The sequence below is a fragment of the Oryctolagus cuniculus genome, chromosome 18 (assembly GCF_964237555.1).
Source record: "Oryctolagus cuniculus chromosome 18, mOryCun1.1, whole genome shotgun sequence".
Taxonomy (NCBI): Eukaryota; Metazoa; Chordata; class Mammalia; order Lagomorpha; family Leporidae; genus Oryctolagus; species Oryctolagus cuniculus.
In genome coordinates this window covers 60,264,586-60,286,063 of record NC_091449.1, presented here as the reverse complement: position 1 = coordinate 60,286,063, position 21,478 = coordinate 60,264,586, and the positions used below count along the sequence as shown (strand labels likewise).

The 21,478-nt window shown below is 46.8% G+C and overlaps 1 protein-coding gene across 1 annotated transcript in view; it reads right to left on the bottom strand.

Annotated features, from left to right (window-relative positions):
* VAT1L (vesicle amine transport 1 like) overlaps positions 1-21,478 on the bottom strand; it is a 169,044-nt gene that overhangs the window by 68,940 nt on the left and 78,626 nt on the right. Inside the window, exons 4-7 of the mRNA XM_008257643.4 lie at positions 17,060-17,202; positions 7,110-7,213; positions 4,489-4,544; positions 770-964 (exon numbers count right to left, since the gene is read on the bottom strand). Coding sequence (XP_008255865.1) covers positions 770-964; positions 4,489-4,544; positions 7,110-7,213; positions 17,060-17,202 — 498 coding nt within the window. The remainder of the gene's footprint in view (positions 1-769; positions 965-4,488; positions 4,545-7,109; positions 7,214-17,059; positions 17,203-21,478) is intronic.

The window sequence follows — 21,478 nt, the reverse complement described above, 5'->3', positions numbered from 1 at the left end:
GCACGTGGCCTGGGAACAATGGAGGAACTTAAGTAGTTCTTACATCCAAAGTCCTTTACTATGAGGCAATGACTTTTTACGGTCCTCATTTCAAATAAATGTAGATAAAGATCATATAGCAAAAGATTATACAAGGGTACTTCAAAATGTTCATGGGAAAACAGGATAAAAGGATGTTTGTGGGCCGGTGCCATGGCTCACTAGGCTAATCCTCCGCCTTGCGGCGCCAGCACACCAGGTTCTAGTCCTGGTCGGGGTGCCGGATTCTGTCCTGGTTGCCCCTCTTCCAGGCCAGCTCTCTGCTGTGGCCAGGGAGTGCAGTGGAGGATGGCCCAAGTGCTTGGGCCCTGCACCCCATGGGAGACCAGGAGAAGTACCTGGCTCCTGCCATCGGATCAGCACGGTGCTCCGGCCGCAGCGCGACGGCCGCGGTGGCCATTGGAGGGTGAACCAACGGCAAAAGGAAGACCTTTCTCTCTGTCTCTCTCTCTCACTGTCCACTCTGCCTGTCAAAAAAAATTAAAAAAAAAAGGATGTTTGTTTTGTGCAAAATGTATAGCAATCCCCAAATAGTTTTTAATATGCCTTTCTCATAAGCTTTTTGAAGAGTCCTCAAATGAATGGATTTCAATACTTTTTACACTAAAATAAACTTATCTTTTAGTTTCCATTTCCCATGAACTTTTTGAAACACCCTTGACTTCGGCTGCCCACACCTGCCTGGACTGAAAATAGGTGGTTATTTGCTGAGGGAAAGCCCCATCCTTACCTCCTCCAGGGCCCACAGGGAGTCAACCACGGGCTTGATCTTCTTCTGGTTGTACAGCGCTAGGAGCTTGTCCACCACTCCTCGAATGAGGCCTGCTCGGCCCTGTTTGAAGAGCAGATTTAGCAGGGAAAACCCTGCAATGACTTTGTTCTCTTCGTACAGCTTGATGGGGTTCACTTTCTCCACCTGCCACCACTGAAAGGAGAGATGGTGCTGGGTTACTGATGACTACACACAGGGCCTCGTTGCCAACACGGTCAGGGGAAACTGAACTGCAGTGGGGCAGACTCCAGCTGGCCAAGAGGCAGCTCCTGCGGGTATACTTTTTTAAATTTCCTATTTCTTACTCTAGACACTGCTATGAGTGTGTGAGAGACAACAGACAGTGGTGCTGATAAGCTCAGGCTCTAGGTAGGAAAGAAGAGTCCATAGCCAATGACAGGCTGAGCATCCCCAATCTGAAAATCTAGAGTCCCCAGTGCTGCTAAGTCCAAAACTCTCTGAGCTCCAGCATGACGCCACAAGTGTAAAATTCCACACCTGGCCTCATCTGACTGGTCACAAGCAAAATACAAGCATGGTAAAAACAATGTATAAAATTACCTCCAGTCTATGTATATGGTAAAGCATGAATGAAACATAAGTGAATTTGTTCTGAAGATATCATGTTATTCCAAAACCTAAAACATTCCCACATCTGAAACACTTCTGGTCCCAGGCTTTTTGGATAAGGGACACAACCTAGACCTGGCCCCATGCTGCTACAATGTTACTGATATGGTTTGCATCATCAGCCCTGGAGCTGAGTGCTGGCTCTGCAGCTTATTCACTGTTACCCTTTCTGCTTCATTTTTCTCAGCTGAGTACAGTGGCAGGATGTGACCTCCAATGACTCTGGAATCGCATTTTTAATTAAGTGTAAAGCATGTGTCTCAGTCAGTGGCGGTGGTGAAGTGATGTTGGGCTTGGGGAAGGGAACAGGGTGACAGAGAAGTTTACAAAGGGTTGGGGCACATGGTAAGGCCCCACACTGGAGCACCATTCTGCCTGTAGGAGCAGCTTTGCTAGCAGGGGAATAATGGCAAGACAAACATTGGGGGGTGGGGAGGAATTTATCAGGCAAAGTGGAGTAAGGGAGGGTAACATAGGAAGAAGGAATGGCATGAGGAGCAGAGCAGTGTTGGGACTAAACCAGTGGTCCACAATTGGAGACACTTCTGCCTCCTAGGAGAGGCCTGGTGATATTTGCGGATACGCTTGGTTGCAGTGATGGATAAGGCAATTGCCCTTGGCTTTAGAAGCCAAGGATGCCACTGAATATCCTATCATGCCCATGGCAGCCCTTAAAGAATGACCCAGCTCGCAGATCAATAGCGGTGAGGTTGAGAAGCCCCGGTCTGAAGTCCTGGGTGGGGAACAAGCAACTGGGGAGTGTGTGTGTCTCCGTGCTGTCTCTCATCTCCCCTTTCAGGTGTGAAAATAAGTAAAATGCCCATTGACAACCTACAGAAATGGTTTTTCCTTTCCAAAAAGAATTCAGGAGGCTCACAAAAATAAAGGATTTTGCTAAAAATTTTTTTGTTTGTAATTGGGAAGGAAAATAAATGTGGGAAAGACAGGTCAGAAACCAGGCTGAGGTTCATACAGATAATTCTCTACCAAGGTACTTTTGCAAGGGTCTGGGGGTAGCTCAAGAAAAGCTGTGCATTTGGCCATATTTTGACAAATGGTTCCTAACCTGATTCACGTGGAATCCACAATTGCCACATAGCTGTTGGTAAGAGAGTTTAGAGCCAAGTACTCAGTGTGGAATCCATCCCAACTCTGCCACTTAGTAGCAGTGTGACTTTCAGCAAGTCACTCGACCTCTCTGTGCCCGGTTTCTTCACTGTACCTCCCAGGGTCATTGAGCAGAGTCAGGGCATGAGCTAGGAGCGTCAGGAACATAAACAATTTTTATTATGATTTGAATTTGAAAGGGACGTTTTTGATGTAGAGAGTCTGGGTCTGGGGTCAGACTGCTCTTCAAATGTGAATTTCATGTGTTAGTGTCACACTGTGGCCTAAAAGCCGATGGCACCTGTCACGAAGAACGAAGGGCAAGCTTTTCAGATGCAACACAGTTCCTAGAGCCGAGGGAGAAATCCCTGACTGAGTCTAAGTGTTTGTTTTTATTGCATGTGTAGAACAAAGTTTTTAGAACTTTCCAGAGCGAAGTCACATCCCACTGTTTGGCATGGCGTCTCTCCAATCTGCTTTTCATTAACCAGAGCATTGGACCAGTTCTCTGAAAGGGAGCAGTGTTCATTCTTGACCTCCAGCCACTACGCTTTCTGGTAACGGGCAGCTGTGTTTTGGGCAGAGGAGAATCGGTCTCCTGCTGGCCATGTTGTTACGAATGCCTTCACTGAGCGCAAGCACACTGCAATTATTTTGTTAACATTGTGTTTGTCGGGACTGTGCATTTAGGGGAGAAAGGGAAAACACTTCTGATAATTGCATGTGATTTGGGAGCAGCGTGGCTACTCACAGCAGTCTCAGCATCGCGTTAATTACAGGCACAGCAACAAAACAGCTGCGAGTGGACAGCACCGTGTTCAGGGGACACTCTGCAGACAGCAGCTTCCACTGCACTCTGTTCTTCTTCTGCATGAAATGTTCTTCTTCTCCAAGAAATGTTGGAGCCCAGATTATCCTTGACCCAGACGTTCAAGCCCAAATGCAAATGGGAGCCCTTTGGTTTAATTTTGGGAGGGAAGTTTCCAGCAGCCAGAGCTGGCTCTTAGGGGGCATGTGAGTACCCACAGAATGAATGTGTAGAATGAATACTGTGCTCCAGATACCTCTGCACCATGCTGCCCTGTTCCATTTCAGCCACCTGTGCTCACACCATCCTGAGGTTTGAGAGCCATTTAAAGTGCCATGTTGATAAAATGTCTTGCCTGTTCTGGGTTTGTCCCCCTCAGTAGAATGTAAGGGCCAGAAGTCCACTGTGATACCTGGTGCCTGGCTCAGTGTCACATGTATCAGATGCTCAGAGAATGTTTGCAAGTGAGCGAATAAACTCATGGGCTGCATAATTTGGAGGCTGGAGTGGTTTAGTTCCTGGAAGTACAGCGCTGGGAGGGAGTGCACCTCTGAGTAGGTGCCTAGTGGGGTGAATGCCCAGAGAAGTGGCTTGTCAGTCAAAGACAAAGTATCTACTGTATTCAGAATATGTTCACTCGAGACAGTGCTTTATGAACTTGCCCTTGCCTAAAAATCATCCTGGGAACTTGTTAAACTTGTAGGATCCCCACTTTTGTCTCTTACTTGGTAGGATGAGATCACAGAGAACCTCGACTACATGGAACCCATAAACCTGGTGAGAAAGTGACTAAACTGGAAGACTGGTTTCTCTAAGAAAGAAATAAAATGCTACAGCCGAGTTCATTTTGAACTGATGTTTGGAAACGCCAACACCTAAGCCATCTCTGCTGAAAAACATCAAGGCTTTTTGGGATTTCACTGACACTCCTACCTCTGCTTCATTTAGGCCATAGTAGCCCAAGCCTTGGTCCTGCCTGGTGCCGTGAGCAGAGAAAGGACACAGGCTGTACTGAAAATGAATGATACAAATAAAGCATGAATAGGATTAGGTGAGTGTGTAAAGAAGAAGGAGCTCACAGCATGCACACCAGCACACCACCACAGCATGTTTCACCTGCATGGATACTTACCGATTTGGCAAAGCTGAAGAAGCTCTTGGTCTCTCCGGTTACCATGTTGGATGAGCCTGCAAATAGAAGAGTCCCAAATCAAGTCGTTGCTAATGAAAATCAACACTTGTTGATATGCGTGGACAAATGGTACTTGTGAGATAGACTGGCAAAAGCTGTTTTTTTTTTTTTTAATTTGACAGAGTTGGACAGTGAGAGGGACAGAAAGGTCTTCCTTCCATTGGTTCACCCCCCCTCAAATGGCAGCTATGGCCAGAGCTACGCCAATCCAAAGCCAGGAGCCAGGTGTTTCCTCCTGGTCTCCCATGCGGGTGCAGGAGCCCCAGGACTTGGGCCATCCTCCACTGCCTTCCCGGGCCACAGCAGAGAGCTGGACTGAAAGAGAAGCAGCCAGGACTAGAACCGGTGTCCATATGGGATTACGGCTCTGCAGGCAGAGAATTAACCAAGTGAGCCACGGCACCAGCCTAAATCAGATATAATTCAGTTTTGCCAGATGAGGGGAGTGGGGATGGGACATCGAGTTGACTATTTTAGTGAGGTGTCCCTGAGACAGAGAGTGACATCTTTCCTGGTACCCATTTCATTATATTGGAAAGCTGGGTCAGTAGCAAGAGTATGATCAAGGGCAAGGTTTTAATATAGTAATGCATCGCTGAAACGTCTTCCTTTTTTTTTTTTTTTTTTTTTTTTTTGGCGAGTAGAAAGGAACTCCTGTGTGAACCTACTTTAGGGTTTTGAATTTGATTCCCTGGCAAGTGAGAGGCCTGGGGTCGTGATCTAGGCTGGCCATTTGAGGGGTGGCAGAAGAGGCAGATAATTTCAATGGGTGGGAAAACCAAAGTACGGTTGACAGCAGGTGAGGGTGGAAATCAGTTCAGAAGCCAAGAAATGATGCACCCAGTGCCCAGTATGTCATCTCCAAGGAAATCTAGGCAGAGGGGTGAGAACCATGGGAGACAAATGGTGTGGGAAGCTGAGTTTCAGTAACTGGAACCAGTGAGATTCAGAGGGCAGGTGGTGGGTGGAGTAAGATTCCCTAGGATGCTGTCTCGATGAGAACACGCCTTTGTGGAGTGATGGGAGAGTTCTCACTGCTGGGATGTTCAGATACCACAAACTGCCTTTTCAACAACTTCCCTGGCCTGTCCTCAAAGATTCAGGAGTGAGATATTCTCATAAAACAGATACTCAAAGGAAAAAAAACCACAGTTTCAATTTTTTGACCTGGGTAAGCTAGTAGTTAACCACTGCTTCTGCTTTGATGTGGTGTCTACCACCTGGAATTACAGAACCAGATTTTGATGATTTAGTGACCAAATTATTAATCTAATGAATTAGATAATTTTGAGATAATCAAGTTGAATTACACCAAAATGACGTCACAGACCTGGGGCAAAAACAGAAGTTCCTGTACATGACAAGTAAGGCTGAATAAATTTTCCATCTGCATTTGACTCACAGGTTAGTCATAGCTGATAGCCCTGAACTGTGCATTAACTCTCCTAAGTGTTTTTCATCCATAATAGTATTAAATTATGCATCTGTTTTCAAGTATATATATGGCCAGGATCGAAATCACCAGAACATTCCAGCAATGGAATGTTCACCTGTCTGGTGAGTGTGAGTTTCTTTCTATTATAATAATTTGATGACAAGAGAAAAATGCTTGAATGTTTATACCCCACAAACATCTCTTTTATAAGCTCCTCAGCTAAGAGCAGGGAAATGAGTAATTTTTTCCCAAGGTATCCAAAGTTTGGGCTCAGTTCTCTTGTGCCTATAAATATCTCTTTTATAAGCTCCTCAGCTAATAGCAAAGGATTTTTTTAAAAATATAAGCTACCCAACAGTGAAGCTCTATTTCTATTGTACCTACAATAGAAGTGCCAAGAATTTTAAATATCAGATAACTCTTCTATCACCTTGTTTTAGAACATGACACATGGCTTTTGTTGACCCCGTGGAGAGACTAATGTTTAATTTAGTTTGCGTGCCTAAGACAGAGAAGAGAATGAGGCTCTAGACACTCATTTGCCATAGTTGTTCTGGAGAAAAGTTGCACCCAGTGGTTTTTTCATAAATCTCCCTCAGACCCAAGAACACAGAGGTAAATATGGAAGCAGATGGAACTGGACATGTGCTGAATTCATTTAGGACTCACAGGAGAACCTGGAGGCAGGAGAGCCTGGCCTTTACAACTTCAGCTCCAATGGGGAAGAATCCCCCCTTGAAACTTCCATGTCCTACCTCCACTTCTCCACTGCACAGCAGGCCCTTCATGCCTTCATTTTTGAACTTCCTTTGAAGCCGTTGGTATTTTCTACCTGTGACAACTTCCATGGGTCAAGTCCCTTAAACAGCTCATCTCAGTGATCACATTTGCCTGGCCTTGCTGTATCCCTTTTGAAATGGTAGCATAGAAGGCACTAGGCACCTAAGTTGTTTTGTAATTGAAAACAACTATAGTGATACGATAGAAAACACCGAAAAATTAAACACCCACAAACTCCCTACCCCAACATATCAGCTTGCTTCATTTTTCATAGCCCTTTGCCTTGTAGGCACAAGCATAGCATCTCCTGCTGCTGACCATGGTCCTGCTTCTTTGTAGCACTCACCATATAAAATGTATGTTCCCAGAGGTTTGAGAAGACTGAGGCCTTTCCCGGTATTGTCCCCACACAGGCAATCCAAAACAATGTCCACACCTTCAGAAGAAATTCTAAATGGTAAGAAGACAAGGCAGAATTACTGCAATGCATCAGGAAGCTAACCACCCAGCCCTTTCCCTTTGGGTCACATTGTTTGACTCACAGAGCCAAGTCACAATGAATACGGCAGAAGCCCAGGGGGTACTAGTCATTGTCCTTGAGCCACCAGGGCTAATCGGGGGCTGCAGCTCACTACCACCACTCGGCATCACAAGAGTGTTGTACCTCATCTCCCTAACCCAGGAAAAGATCCAGATTCAAAATTCGAAGTGTGGTTTCCAACAAGTAAGTATGGCTTCCACGCTAACTTAAAGTAGAAAAAGACCATAAATGAACCCATCATAAATCAGGGAGATCTGTATCATAATACCACAGAACAGCTAAGACCTGGCTGGTAGCTGCTACCCGCAGCAAGCCTGGGGTAGGACAGTTAATGTGGGCATTAGAACCAGAGGGTCTGGGTTTGTATGTAGCTGCCTCCATCAACTTCTCTGAGCCTTGGCTTTCTCTTTTGCAAAGCAGAATTACTATGTTTCTTTGTAGTAAGAATGAAAAGAGGTAACCAAAAAATACTTGGCTTAGCTTGCCATCTGACAAGTGCACAGTGTCTATTTGTGGAGCAAAGGCTATGTGGCAGGCTCTGTCCATTGTGCTAAGGCTGGAGTCACAAACAAAACCATGTTCCTGGCTTCCTGGAGCTGATGATGTAGCAGAGCCGTGTTTTCCTCTCTTCTCAGAGACAGAAGAAATAAAGGCACATTTATCTGACCTGCAGACATCTTCAGGTCAAACCTACAACTGACTTTTAGAGGAAAAGGGTTGAATTGAAGCAATCTTCCTACAGCAACGGAAGGTGGCAGAGTAGGGGAAACCCACGTTTGCTCTCTTAAACAAACAAAATGTTTGCTGATCTCTTGTTCTATTCATTTATTTATACATTCATTGATTCTCTTAATCACTAATGCACTTAGCAAACACTTGCTGAGCTCTGCCTGCTAGAAGACATGACAGGAGAGAACTGGAGACTGTAAGGGAGGTATTCATGTGCATGGAAATTCCTATCATGGCTGTGCTCTGCCCTATTCTGAGAAGGACAGCGCTCTCCAGGTTTCTGAGTTTGCAGGATTATCTCATCTGAGCAAGGATTCCCCCCATGCTCACCCCTGCAAAGTGCAGGCATGGTCAACAGCTAGGTCCTGGTTCAGTCGTCACTAGGAACCTGCAGGTGCATCTCCTGGACTCAGACACTGAGGTGGCTGTCCCATGTCCAGTGACAGCTGAGTCTTGTTGGGAATGTGTCCTTCCAAAGCCCTCGAGTCATGTTAAAAATCTAGCCCATCACCAAGACTCATCTAAACCATCAGCTTAGCTTCCTGCCTAATACGGCTGACACCTGCACTGGTTGGACTTCTGTTGTCTCACCTGGAAGTTCAGAACCAGGGAATTGGGACAGCAGGTCTCACACCTTAGTGTACAAGGGAACTGCCTGAAGGAACTGTCAAACACAGGTGGTAACTGTTCACCTTGTCTGTGACTTTCTGATGTAGCAGGTCTGAGGGGAGTGCTCAAGATGTAGATTTCTAACAAATGCCGAGGCGCTGCTGCTGGTCCCAGCCCCACACTGGGAGAGCCACCGTTCTAACTCAGCTACTCAGGAGCCAGCATATTTTATTAATTATTTTGTGCATTGAATGTTCAGTGCTGAGCACCACACATGGCACTGGGGGATGGAGTGGCAAAGTCAAACTTGATTTCTCCTCTTTGCAGACACATTCACCAATAATCACCAAAATAAAAATGAAGCTGAAACGGGTGTGCCACAAAAGTGCGATAGAACTGTGCACTGGGGGTTTTCCCAACCAGGGTTGCCAGAGAAGGCATCTCTGAAGAATTGAAGGAGATAACTAGGTAAAGTGTGCAGAGAACAGCATTCAGGCAGTGAGAAGAACATGTGCAAAGGCCCTGGGGTGGGAGGGAGACTGGGAAGCAGCCAGTGTGGCTGACAGGAGAAGATAAAGGGGACTTGCCGCAGGTGGAGCACGCACACTCTGTGGTATGTCCTAGGCTGGGGCCTTCCACCAGCTGATAAGTTTTGCCACCTGGCATGTGATGTGCACCAAGTAACTATCTTCCTGTCTCCGTCGTTGCTGCCTGGGTCTGCTTTATGCCAGGTTTGCTCCCTCTGGAGGGAGTGGAGCTTGCTCTGCTTCTACCAGGCAGCCCTCCTGGGTGAGCCAGTCCTCCCCATGAGCTCCATTTCTCCAAGACCTGTCCCCTGGCTGCCTGATGACTTCCTGAAGTCAGGGACCACTTTGCCAAGTGTAGGCTGTGCGTATCTTCGAGGAAACCCCTCATGGATCTGCCCCAGTACTGAGTTTGCACTTCTTCCCTAATGCTTCTCATATCTGTATTCTACTGATGGGTTCACATCTCTCCAAAACTGCCAAACACACTTCCTTGTATTAGCCACTCCACATCGCCTATTGCCCTATCCTCTAGGCTCTGACTCTGCAGAAATGCAAAGGCTTCCCACGGCAGGGGTAGACCTACAAATTCCTGCCCACTCCCCCATCCACTAATAGCTCAAGGCATTTTAGCTTTCTGACTGTTCTAAAACTTTCCTACCTCAGGGCCTTTGCACGTGCTGTGATTGCTGCCTGGAAAGTCTTTCCCAGCTCTCCCTCGAGTCGGCTCACTCGCACATGGGCTCCCCAGGGGAGCAGTAACTAACCTCCCATGGGAGTCAGCAGCCCTCACCCTCAATTCACCTACAGGTTAGTTCCCTGATGCATAGGTGTCTACTCTGGGGATAGTTTTTCAGTATGTATCTTGTGCTATAATCATTTTATCTACTTGCTTACTTATGTGTTGACTGTGTCTTCCACCAAAATAAATGAGCCCTGTGTGTCAGGACCCAAATCATGCTGCTTATTGTTCCATTTGTGGGCCCTCTCGTTCGAATGGATGTAGTGCCAATGCTCAATAGGAGTATGTTGAGTGAATGTATGAGAGATGCGATGAATGGATGAGACATCAGCACAGCCGTCCCACATCTCTAGCCCCAAGCCTCCTTGAACTCTCTCCTGTACACTGGCTATCTCATAATTAGTCTCCACAGCAGGTGTTGGGCACCTCTCCCAAGCTTATGCAGCTACCACTGCTGGCACCCAGATCTAGGTCTAGTCAGACATCAAAGTGGAAGGATTTTTCACCACTCTCAATCTAAGACTTAATAAGCATTCGAGCAGTGAGATTTTGGAAGCATCACTCTGGCAGGCAGTTCTGGGAAGCTGCCAGTTGATTTTAGTCTTTGAAGAATTCAGTGTTGTCTTAAAATAAACACATATGTATCCAGATTTTGATCTTATTTTCTTTTCATGTGTATTTATTTTTGTATAACTGAGGAGGGGGAGGTGTTAGATCTTCCATCTACTGGTTCACTCCCCAAATGCCCACAACAGCCAGTGATGGGCCAATTTGTAGATAGGAGCCCAGGACTCCACCCAGGTCTTCCACATGGATGGCAGAATGCCCAAGCACTTGAACCGTCATTGGCTGTCTCCTGGGATAGATGAGGAGGAACCTGGGTCAGAAGCAGAGGAGTCGGGATTTCAATCAGGCACTCTGGGGATGCAGGCATCCTAAGGGGCAGCTTAACCTTCTGCACAACACCCAGCCCCAGAGCTTGACCTTGCTCTTCCAGATGTCCAGCCCAAGAGGGCTCCGTTTTCAAGCTATTTTTCCTCCGGATTACGGGAGAGGCCCAATGTCAGGGTCACAAACACTTGTCCTAGATTTTCAGCCACTGGACAACCATTGCTGAGTACTTCAGTTGAGGCACTGGGTGTGCAGAGCTGGGAGGATGTATACGAAGGCCCATTTTCCCTCACATCTGGGGGCTTGTGGGCTCCTAGGAAAGGCCAGTGTTGGAATGTGCCCCCCCCAGGAACGATGTGTAGGGAACTTAATTGTCATTGTAACAGTATTAAAAGGCGGGATCTTTAAGAGGGGCATACGCCCTGAGGACTCTGGCCTCGTGATGGATGAATTAAGGAGTGCGTGTGCTCTCCTGGGAGTGAGCACCTAATAAAAGGCTGAATTCTGCCCCCTCTAACCCTAACGCTAACCCTAACTATAATCCTCCCCACCTCTCCTTGGGCATCTCTGCAGCTGAACCACATGATGGGAGGGGGATGTACGTGCACAAGGGCCACAGAAACCACACATCTCCCTCCGGCTGCATCTTTTGGAAGACTGGAGTGGGTGAGTCAGGATAAGTAGGGGAGATGGATTCTGGGGTGGGGGAGAAGCTGAGCAGGGGCAGATGTCTTCTCCAAGGACCTGAGGGTGGCGGCGCTGGGGCCACCGCTGTGAAAGCATTCCAGCAGACACTGCTGCTTTGAGGGCAGGAACGTGCCTTCGGGTAACAGTGCTCCATCCCCATCCCATCCTCCCACGCTGAGTACATGGACCACACTGAACCGGACTCCGCTGGGGCCATTGCACAGGGCCCTGGTCCCTCCCAGCAGCAGCCCTGGGAGCAGCCCTCCCCGCAGTGGGCTCACAGTGGAAAGCCCCTGAGCAGGGCTCTGGCCGGAAGAAATGAAATCAGGCGAGGCACAAGCGCCCCTCCCCACCGGCCCACCCCCATCTCTGGCCATGTGCATCCTGCCTGCGTAGGTATAATAATTACATAAAACATGGAAGGCTGGAGCGGAGGTGCAAGCATGGTGGTTTCCACGCCAGCTTTCTCCTGCTGTCATAAATCTCTGTGGATTTTAAAAGGAAACGCAAATAGCCCCAGCTCAGGGATCCTCTGGCCAAATTCTGCAGCGAGATATTTTGGAATTGCTGAACTCAGAGCTTCCTGTGTGTCCTTCCTTTGTCCGCACCCCCCCAGCCTCATCGCTCCACTGTGAATGCTGCCTCTCTGCTCCCTACCCACGCGGGCCAGGGAGGAATTCACCCCCAGGGGTGGTCAGTTCTGATAAAGCCATTACTCATGGGGGAGGGGTGAGTCCTGCCTTTGGCCCTGCCCTTGCCCCTATCCAGGGTCAACTCTCCTCTTTATGACCCTGACTTCCACTCTGCCTCTGTATCTCTGAATGCACTTTTATCTAGATGGAGGGGACTATCGCAGTTCCCCCTCCCACCATGGCTCTGCTCCTTTCTGCTACTCACACCCACACTCACTCTCACGTGGCTGTGGCTGTTGCCGTGGCCGGGGTGCAGCTGGCCCATGGGCCGCTGAGGAGCCAGGCTGCCTGTTGGAAGGCATGGGGCAAGCAGTGTGCGATGCTAGGATGCAGGAGAGGCGTGGGTGAGGGCTCCACAGCCTCTGTGATGTGGCATCTGGGGTGCCATGGACATCTCCTTCATCAAGTGGGGCACACCCCAAAGCCAGTTCACGAATGTGCTTTGGGCTTCCATTTAGACGCTGCTCACCTGTGTTCTCCTGTGGGCCCTGTTAGGGGTCCAGCAACCCCCCGCTGAGCGATCGGACCCACTAGTCTACAAGCATCAAGTCAAGAGACCCGCGTGTCTGGCTCACTGCTGTGTCTCTGCAGCCGTCTGCCGACATCAGTAACACTTGAATGAATGAATGCATGCATGTAAAGGCGGACATAATACAGTGTACCCATTTCCCACCAGATGAAATTTAAACATGCTTTTTTTTAAGCATTTTTTTTTCTTTCAACAGCCTCATTGAGACAAGAAGTGACCTGCAGTAAATTGCCCATTAAAGTGGACAGGCTGGTGAGCGGTGACGTCTGTCCTCACCTGTGAAATCACCAATCCTACCCCGATATAATCGACATATCCTTCCCACCCAGAAGTTTCAAGTCATCTCGTCCCGCAAGAGGAGTTTGGTAAAATAGAAAGTGCATAGACTCGCACAGCTTTGAGGCCAGATCCCCTCCTGGGACTGGGCTTCTCTAACTGGAAATGAGGAATTTTTGCCTTGCAGGACTGCCTCAGGCACACACAAAGTGCTGGAATCAGGAGTGGGCGGGTAGCCTAGTGGTAAAGGTGCCGGTTAAGATGCCCACGACCCACATCAGAACCCAGCCCTGGGTTCCGCTCCTGATTCCAGCTTCCTGCTTGTACAGACCCTGGGAGGCAGCAGGTGGTGGCTCAAGTAATTGGGTCCCTGCCACCCACATAGAAGACCTGGTTTGATGTCCTAGCTCCTGACTTAACCAGTCACAGCTCCAGCGGTTGTGAGCCTCTGGGGAGTGAACCAGCAGATGGGAGCGCTCTGTCTCTCTAATTAGTTGATCTGAAATGCTCTCATCACTGGTCAGCAGCGTGAGAGGAGACCAGAAAGGGCAGCTGCTGTTGTCTGCACTGCCCTGTCCCAGCTGCCCTTACTGCCCACTCCCCCAGCACCTCCCTGGGGCTGTGCCTCTCAGGCCTGCGCTGACCTCTCTCTCCTTACTCCTGAAGCCCTTACAGACAGATGCACACAACTCAAAGCTTCCACCTCTTGCTTGCGTTCCCCCAACACAGAGAGTAAGTTAAGTCTGTATCATAAACATTTTTTTCTGTTACCCTTATAATGCCTGGATAAGGCTGAGAGGCATTCAAAAGAGACTTACTGGCTGGTTTATAAGAGTTTTCATCTCAAAACATTTTATTACATTTTTCTAGTTCACCATACATGTAGAAGTGGAACAATATTAATGATCAAAAAATAAAAGGGAATCACCCTGCATTCCCTTCTCTCCCTATTGCATGCTAGGGGGTGCATATTTCCCCGTCCTTTCATTGGATGTCCATATGCACGAGAATTTGCACAAAGCTATGATCACCGTGTAGCTGGAATTTGGCATTCTGCTTTTCTGTCAGTATGCTGTGCTGCCATAGGCATTTTTCCGTTTTGTGACAGCCTTCATAATTGTCATTTGTAAGGGGCTGCATAATGCCGAAGTCTGTGGGTGCAGCATAATCTGATCTATTTCTCTTCTGCGCACAGCGGAGGCTGCCTTGGAATTTTCACGGTTGCAGACAATGCCAGGACTCTCCCTGGCAACACAGCGCCGGGCTGTGACCAGGAAGCAGAAGCAGCACCTGGCCTTGCCACAGGCAGCTTTGAATCTGTAGCTTTTATCTCCTGCTTGATTGTTTCCCGAGGGTAGGGCTACTGGGAAAGCAGGCATAAACGTATTCTTAGGTATTTGACATAATTCCAGGTCTCAAGATAAAAGCACAAGGATTGCTGGGATTGCATCTGCAGGAAGGTGGCGGTGGGTGGGTCTCAGGTACGCTAGGCTCTGCTCTTCTGACAGCAGGGAAATCACCGATTCAGGTGTTCAAGGAACAGGGCAAGGGCAGTGAGCAGACGGCGGCCGGAGTGGTTACCTGGGAAATGGCCAAGGCAGGGGCTGGCTGGGTACGGCTGTCCTCTGTGGGGAGAACCGCCATCTCCTGACCCTCTTCTCCCACTACTCCCACGTCCTCCCTCCCCTGGCTGCACTGGCCTCTTCCAGACTCCCAAATGCACCCAGGACCATAACACATGCCCTTCCCTGGGCAGCTTCTCGTCCTTTCTCAGCCTAAACCTCATCCTTTCATGGATGTTAACATCTGGGTGTTCACCAGCACCTTGCATTTCTCAAATGTGGGACTCTCTGGATTCTCTAGATAGTCTGAATTTTTTAAAATTTCATTTAAGGTATACACTTTTCATGTATTTCATATATACAGACTTAGGAACATAGTGATACTACCACCCTATCCTCCCTCCCACCCACACTCCAACCCTTCTTCCTCCTCCCTCTCCTATTCCCACTCTTAGTTTTTACAAAGACCTATTTTCAGTTTACTTTACATTCATAAGATTAGCCCTACACTAGGTAAAGAGTTCAGCAAGTAGTATGAAGAAAAAAGCACTGTCCCTCAACATCTCCATGCTGGAGCTGGAGATCAGGGATTCTCGAGGTAGTTATTGCCTGATCTCTTTTCCTAACACAGAACCTAGCCTATCACAGATACTCGAGCATATTTGTTAAGCAGGGGAGTCCACGAATCAGTGAAAGCCTGCTTGAAAAAAATGTCATTTAAAAGTGCAAGAGAAGATAAGAACGGAGAGTAGTTCATTTTCCAGACCATAGCTTGGCAGACTCAAGTTAAAAGTGTTGAGAACTGCCAGAGAGTTCTGAACCAGTCAGATGGAAGTCTTTAAAATCATCCGGCAACCTCTAGACATGCGAGAAACAGAGGGTGGACTTCTCATAGCTATCTTTCATGCTATACGTTCATGTCCTGCTGGAAACATTGGGACAACTGTATGTTGTATGCAAATCGCTACTTCAAAATTTTGAAACAGACCAGGAAATTCAGACCATGGGAAGACTCTCCTTGCTAAGCATGGCCCAACTTTCACCAAATCTGGTCTGAATCTGTCACTTTAGTTAACCAACTCTCATCCTCTCTGACCTTTAAATTTTGCATCTAAATCTGTGAGTTGGAGGGAACTGTTTATCCATGCTAACTGGGCAACTTAACTGTTCCTTAAAATTTAGTGCTGGAAAGTGACCACATTGCAGTAACAGCTCTGGGCCATCTCGAAGTCCCCGCAGGAGCTCTGAATAGAGCAGATCCTGACCGTGAGTGGGGAGCCCTGAAGAGCAGCAGCAGTGAGACATACAAATCATCTGAAATCTTGCTGCTAACTGGATTTTCCACCAAATCACTGTGTTAACACCCACCTGATCAATAACTTCAGGATCACAGGTGGGACATGGATCAGGTGGCAAAGCCTGCTGATGGACATCCCAGCTTCATGCCTGTCTTCATTCTCTGCACCAGTGATTGTCCAAAACCCCAGTCTGATCGTGTCACCACTTTGGTCCCTCAGGGGCTCTTGGACACACCCAGGTGGGCCTCCACACTCCATGGCTTGGCATATGAAGTCTTCATGTGCACCTGGTATCTGTCTCCTTCCCCAGGCTCACCTCCTGCCTCTCCATCCCTTACATCCCCCACCCCAGGTGCCCCTTTTCCATTCATAACTTGCCCGGGCAACCAGACCTCCTGGGACTTGTACCCCCATTAATCTTTCTTGCAGTTCTCTCAGCTTCAGAGGCACTTGCACACCTCAGTATGCATGCACGAGACATTCCCTTTGTAGAACAGACCCCTCTGTACCCTGTTACTTCTACAGGTGGCCTCTCCAGTTGGGCTTCACTCTTCAGAGAAGCACTGTGTACACAGCAAGGGCCTGAGCTCCAAAGTCAGAATGCCCGGTTTGAGTCCAGGTTTCAGTGTTTACTAAGCCGTGCAGGCCTGCCTGGGCACAGCGCTAAATGCAAGGTTTCCAGTTTGCTTCCAGTAAGGTGTGGCCAAAGGACCTGAGAACTAGCAATAGAATATGAGCAACACAAGTATTCCTTCTGGGACTAACCCAACAAAGCTCCCATTCATGATGCTTCTGTGCTGTTTCCCCATTTACCAGCAGGAAGCAAAGGATTGTAGACCCAAGACAACAGGGGCACAAAAACCCTGGGTCCCTGACTATTTCCGGAAGACCATCCACCAACTATCCACCTTAGTTACATGATTGAATGAGAAATAAACATCTGTGTGTTGAGACAGTGCGGTAGCAGCTAGCACTGCTTTAATGTTTTGGCTTTGCAAGTTACTCAGCTGCTTTGTTCCTCAGGGATAATAATAGGATTTAAGAGGATTACATGAGCTAAGACATGTGCAGTATTGGGCAGAGAGCTAGGGATACTAAGCTCCCCAATGTATGTATGTGTTCTATCACTGTTCTTAGCTGCCTTTTAAATGGATGCAAGTGTTCTTCAAGAGAAAACCAAGGGCCAACCTGGTGCTCTCCAGAGCAAACACCTTACCTTTTTACTTCTTGCACATAGTCTGCATTTCTGTCGAAGAGGTGGGTCACCGAGTCTTTGATTGCTTCATGCTTGAAGGTAGAAGCTGTTCCAAAGACAGTCACATTGGGGATGGTGGAGCACAGCTGAGCCACGGCCTGGCCCTGCAAGTGAAGTACAGTAGGCAAGTCAGCCATCAGAGTCACCATCTAGCTAGCAGTCCTGCTGGCTGTGGAGCAGAAGTGCTCATCTTTGGCATTGCTGACATCTTTTAGCCTTTGTTGGCCGATAGATGCATTGTAAGATGCTTAGCAGCTTCCCCGGCATCTACCCACTAGATTCTAGTATCCCCATCCTCCAAGTTGTGACAACACAAACTGTTGAGATATTGCAAAATGTCCTTTGGAGGGCAAAAATCTTCCTTGGTTGGGATCCACAAGTGTGGAAGAAAGACAATGGGGGTCATCCACACCCCAGGGCCTAGACTGACTATTATTTAACCACAGTGAGTGACAATATTGCTACCTACTCCATAGATATCTCAGAAGATGTCTTGGAGTTCCCAGTAGCAGACCATGACACAAACATTTGAATGTGAGTGCTTTATTTGTAAGATGGTCTCAGGAAAGAATATGGGATTAACACAGATGAGGAAGGCAGTCAGGAAAGAACTTGCTCTCAGGACCACATCCATCAGGGACTACTGGGGCTCGTACGTGCTAGGGAACTCCATGAACAAACGTAGAATACAGTTCAGATGATCACAGCTGAGGGGTGAGGAGCCCAAAGTATTGATCCAACAGATTTCCATGTGCTATTGATTGAGGGCTTCTTCTCCACCAGTAATTCTCACATACATCTGGCTCATCTTCACATGTCAAGGGTGCCCCCACGACCAGATGAGACCCCCATAAGCAACCTTCAGCATGTTGAGTTGGGTGTAGACAAGATAAGTATGACTGACAGCATCTGCTACAGAGAGGGTTAAATGAGGGTTTACGTAACACAGACCAAGGACCCAGCACAGAACGAAACACTTAGTAGATACTTCATAAATCTTAGTTATCATTCCCCCTAAAGGGCTTATTATATTCAGAGCTGAAACATCCAGGCATATAAAGAAAAGGTCAAGATGAGTTTTAAATATTCAACAGCCCAGGGGGAACTCACAAATACAGTGAGGAGTGGTGATTTTCCCTATCTTTTTCAACATGGTCAAAATTTAAGTTGTTGGACAAAATACTGTGACCACATTCATTCAAAGATCTTCCAATAAAATCCAATTTGCTGGTAATTAAGTTGTATTCTAGAGCCAGGCAGTATTTTCCCAGTGTTCCATCCACCATCTTCAGGGAAATTATTCTACCAAAGTCATCTACAATATTAATTTCCGCCATCATCTTATTTTCATGTCTTCATAGTGGTGGACTAATTCAGGTTGGCAGGTCAATTTATGGAAATGTTATCACCAGTTGCAATTAAAGACAACACTGAGAGAATTACAGAATGTCAGAATTGGAAGATCATCCAAGTACCTTCTCCCCATCACTGCTTTATAGATGCGGGAAAGGACACTCGAAAGGTTAAGGCCACCTAGTTTTTCAGAGGCACATCTGGGATTCCAAGCAAGGTCTCCTGACTTCTAGTTATTGCCATTTTCTATTATGCCATGCTGTCTCCTTATTTTGACATTTTAAGCTAAGCAGACTTTTAAATTGCTCCCTAAAATAGATATGTCACTGGCATGCTTACTTGGAGGTCAACATTTCAGAGCCTGGGCATGGACCTGACACTCTAGACAAAGCACAGTTCTCTGTTCTAAGAATAACTTGGTATTTGTCTAATTTTTTATTCTAGATTTTATAAAACAAAGAGGGGGACTATGGTTTCTTGTGAATACAAACATTTGCAAACACAGAATTTCTCTAAAACTCACTTGTCTCACAGTGACAGCTCCACGTTGATAGGGCTTGGGATAACCTTGTTAATACTGCAATGGCAAACTAGAATTTGACCCATTTTATTTGTCCTTATAGTCTCATCTGTCCTGTGTCCTTGGGTAAACATGGCTTTTCGTCATTTAACTTTGCTTTAAATGTCCATGTGTCAGATTCTTACTGCTGTAGATGCCAGAGTATCAGAAATGACTAGCACATCATCTTCTCTGGTTGCAAGCTGGCCATGGAGTTATGGGTTTTCATATCTCACTACCATTTTTGATAGGTGTCTCTACCTGGCTGCCACCAAAACTGTACATCAAACTCATGGCTGTCTCCAAATACATTACTGCTTATGCTGGGATTAGTTTGTGAGGGCTGCTGTAACACAGTTCCACGCACCAGGTGCCCTAAACAACAGAAATCTTTTCTCCATTCTGGGGACTCAAAGCCCAAAATCATGGTGTGGCACAGTTGGTCCCTTCTGAAGGCTGATCTGTTCTAAGCCTTTCTCCTTGGCTTGCCAATGACCATCTTTTCTCTGCATCATCTTCCATCATTTTCCATCTATGCCCATCTTTGCCAAGTGTCCCCTTTTCACAAGGATATCAGTCATACTGAGTGAGGGCCCATCCAAATGACCCCACTTTAACTTGATGACTTCTGTGAAAACCTTGTCTTCAAATAAGGTCACATTTTGAGGTCCCATGGGTTAGGACTCCAATCTGTGGACAGGGAGGGGCCAAGTTCAACCTGTATCACTCCTCTCACTAAATTCCCCAGTTTGGTGGGTTGCACGATACCATTCACCCATCCCTAAAGCCAGGAACCTGGGCATCACCTTGGACTCCTCCTCCCTCACCCCCACAGTCAGGGTCTTCTTTCTTTCTCCCTCTGTGATGGTCGCTTCCAAGGCTGGGTCTTCACATCTACTTTCCTGGATGATAACAGCACCTTCTGCCTGGCATCGCTGCATCCTCGTGTACTCCTGTGCCCAAAGTGACTCTTCCCAAACACAGCACTCAGCATTTCACTATTCGTTTTGAAATTTCCCAGGGCCTATCATGACTTTCAGAATCCAATGCACACCCTTGAGTTTATCTGTGATTGGATCCATCTGCTTCATTAGCTTATTTCTTTCTACTTTTCCAATATTTGCTCCCTACAACACATCGGACTTCAGGCACTGCTGATCAAAACTTGCCATCAGCCTGGTGCTGTGCCACTGTTCTCAGAATGAGCCTTTAACCTTGTTTCACTAATGAGATAGCTGACGTTGACAGAACTGCCTCCTCCAAGGCTATCAGAGTAGATCTTGGTCTTCTTTGCTACTGGCTGCTGTGCTCACCCACTGAGCAACATCTTGAAACTTCTATTTGCTCGTCTTAAATTTGTGAGCAGTTATGCCATAGACAGTCTGGGATACTTGTGGAATTATACAATACAATGCATCAAAGATTTAGAATGGTACATTCTCAGTAAAAATTGCTATTACTGCTGTCAAAATTCCTCTTAGCATTATTATTATATTACCACTAGTAGCTTATCCACTGTCATCAATCAACTCCTGAATAGTTCATGCTATTTTAGTTTCAATGCCAGTTTTCTTGCATGCTTTTGCCCTTCCTTCCTCTCTCTCCTTCAAATACAGTGGCTCCTCCTTAGGCATCTCCTCTTCCAGGAACCCTTTCCAGTCTCCCAGGCAGAGTTGGTTTGGTGCCCCCACAGGTCCGGGTGGCTCCTTCCCCAGGTAAATGACCCCCAAGCCTTCTGTCTGGGAGCTCTGTGAAGCGGGGACTCTGAGAGACTCACTGTGTCTTAGGCAGCTCTGTACCCCAGCACCCAGGGCAAGGCCGGGCACACAGTAGGTGTATGGTAGCACTGGCTGAATGGGTGAATGAGCACCTGCAGTAGGGCAGCCCTCCTGGGCTTTGGCATTGTGCAACTGAAATACAGCACACAGTGAACACATGCATGCTCTGGCCCAAGCCAAGCCTTTCCACTTCCATTTTCAAGAGAGAGATATTTGGGGTTCAAAAGAGAAGATGTGATGAATCTGGGTTATTTATAAATTTACATTGTCATGTATAACATACCAGTGTTGTATAGTAAATCTTGTAAGTATATGAAATGTAAACACAAAACAATTATATATAATTAGAATAATGTACAATTAGCATTATGTACTGGTATTAAATGTATTGCATAATTAGTGTATATATTTAATTATATATGTATTCAGTAACAGAATTATAGTAATATAGTTTATATAATGAATGTGCTATATAAACATAATATATAATATAAGTATATATTTATATAAAATAAATATATGAATAATATGTTGAAAACACAAACTCAGTATCTTTTGGGAGCCCTTTAGTTCTCCATCAACTCTCTGAGGTAACAAAAATCTCTTAAAGATCCTAAATGATTATTTTTTAAGATTTACTTATTTGGTAAGTCAGAGTTAGAGAGAGAGGAGGAGAGACAGACAGAGAGA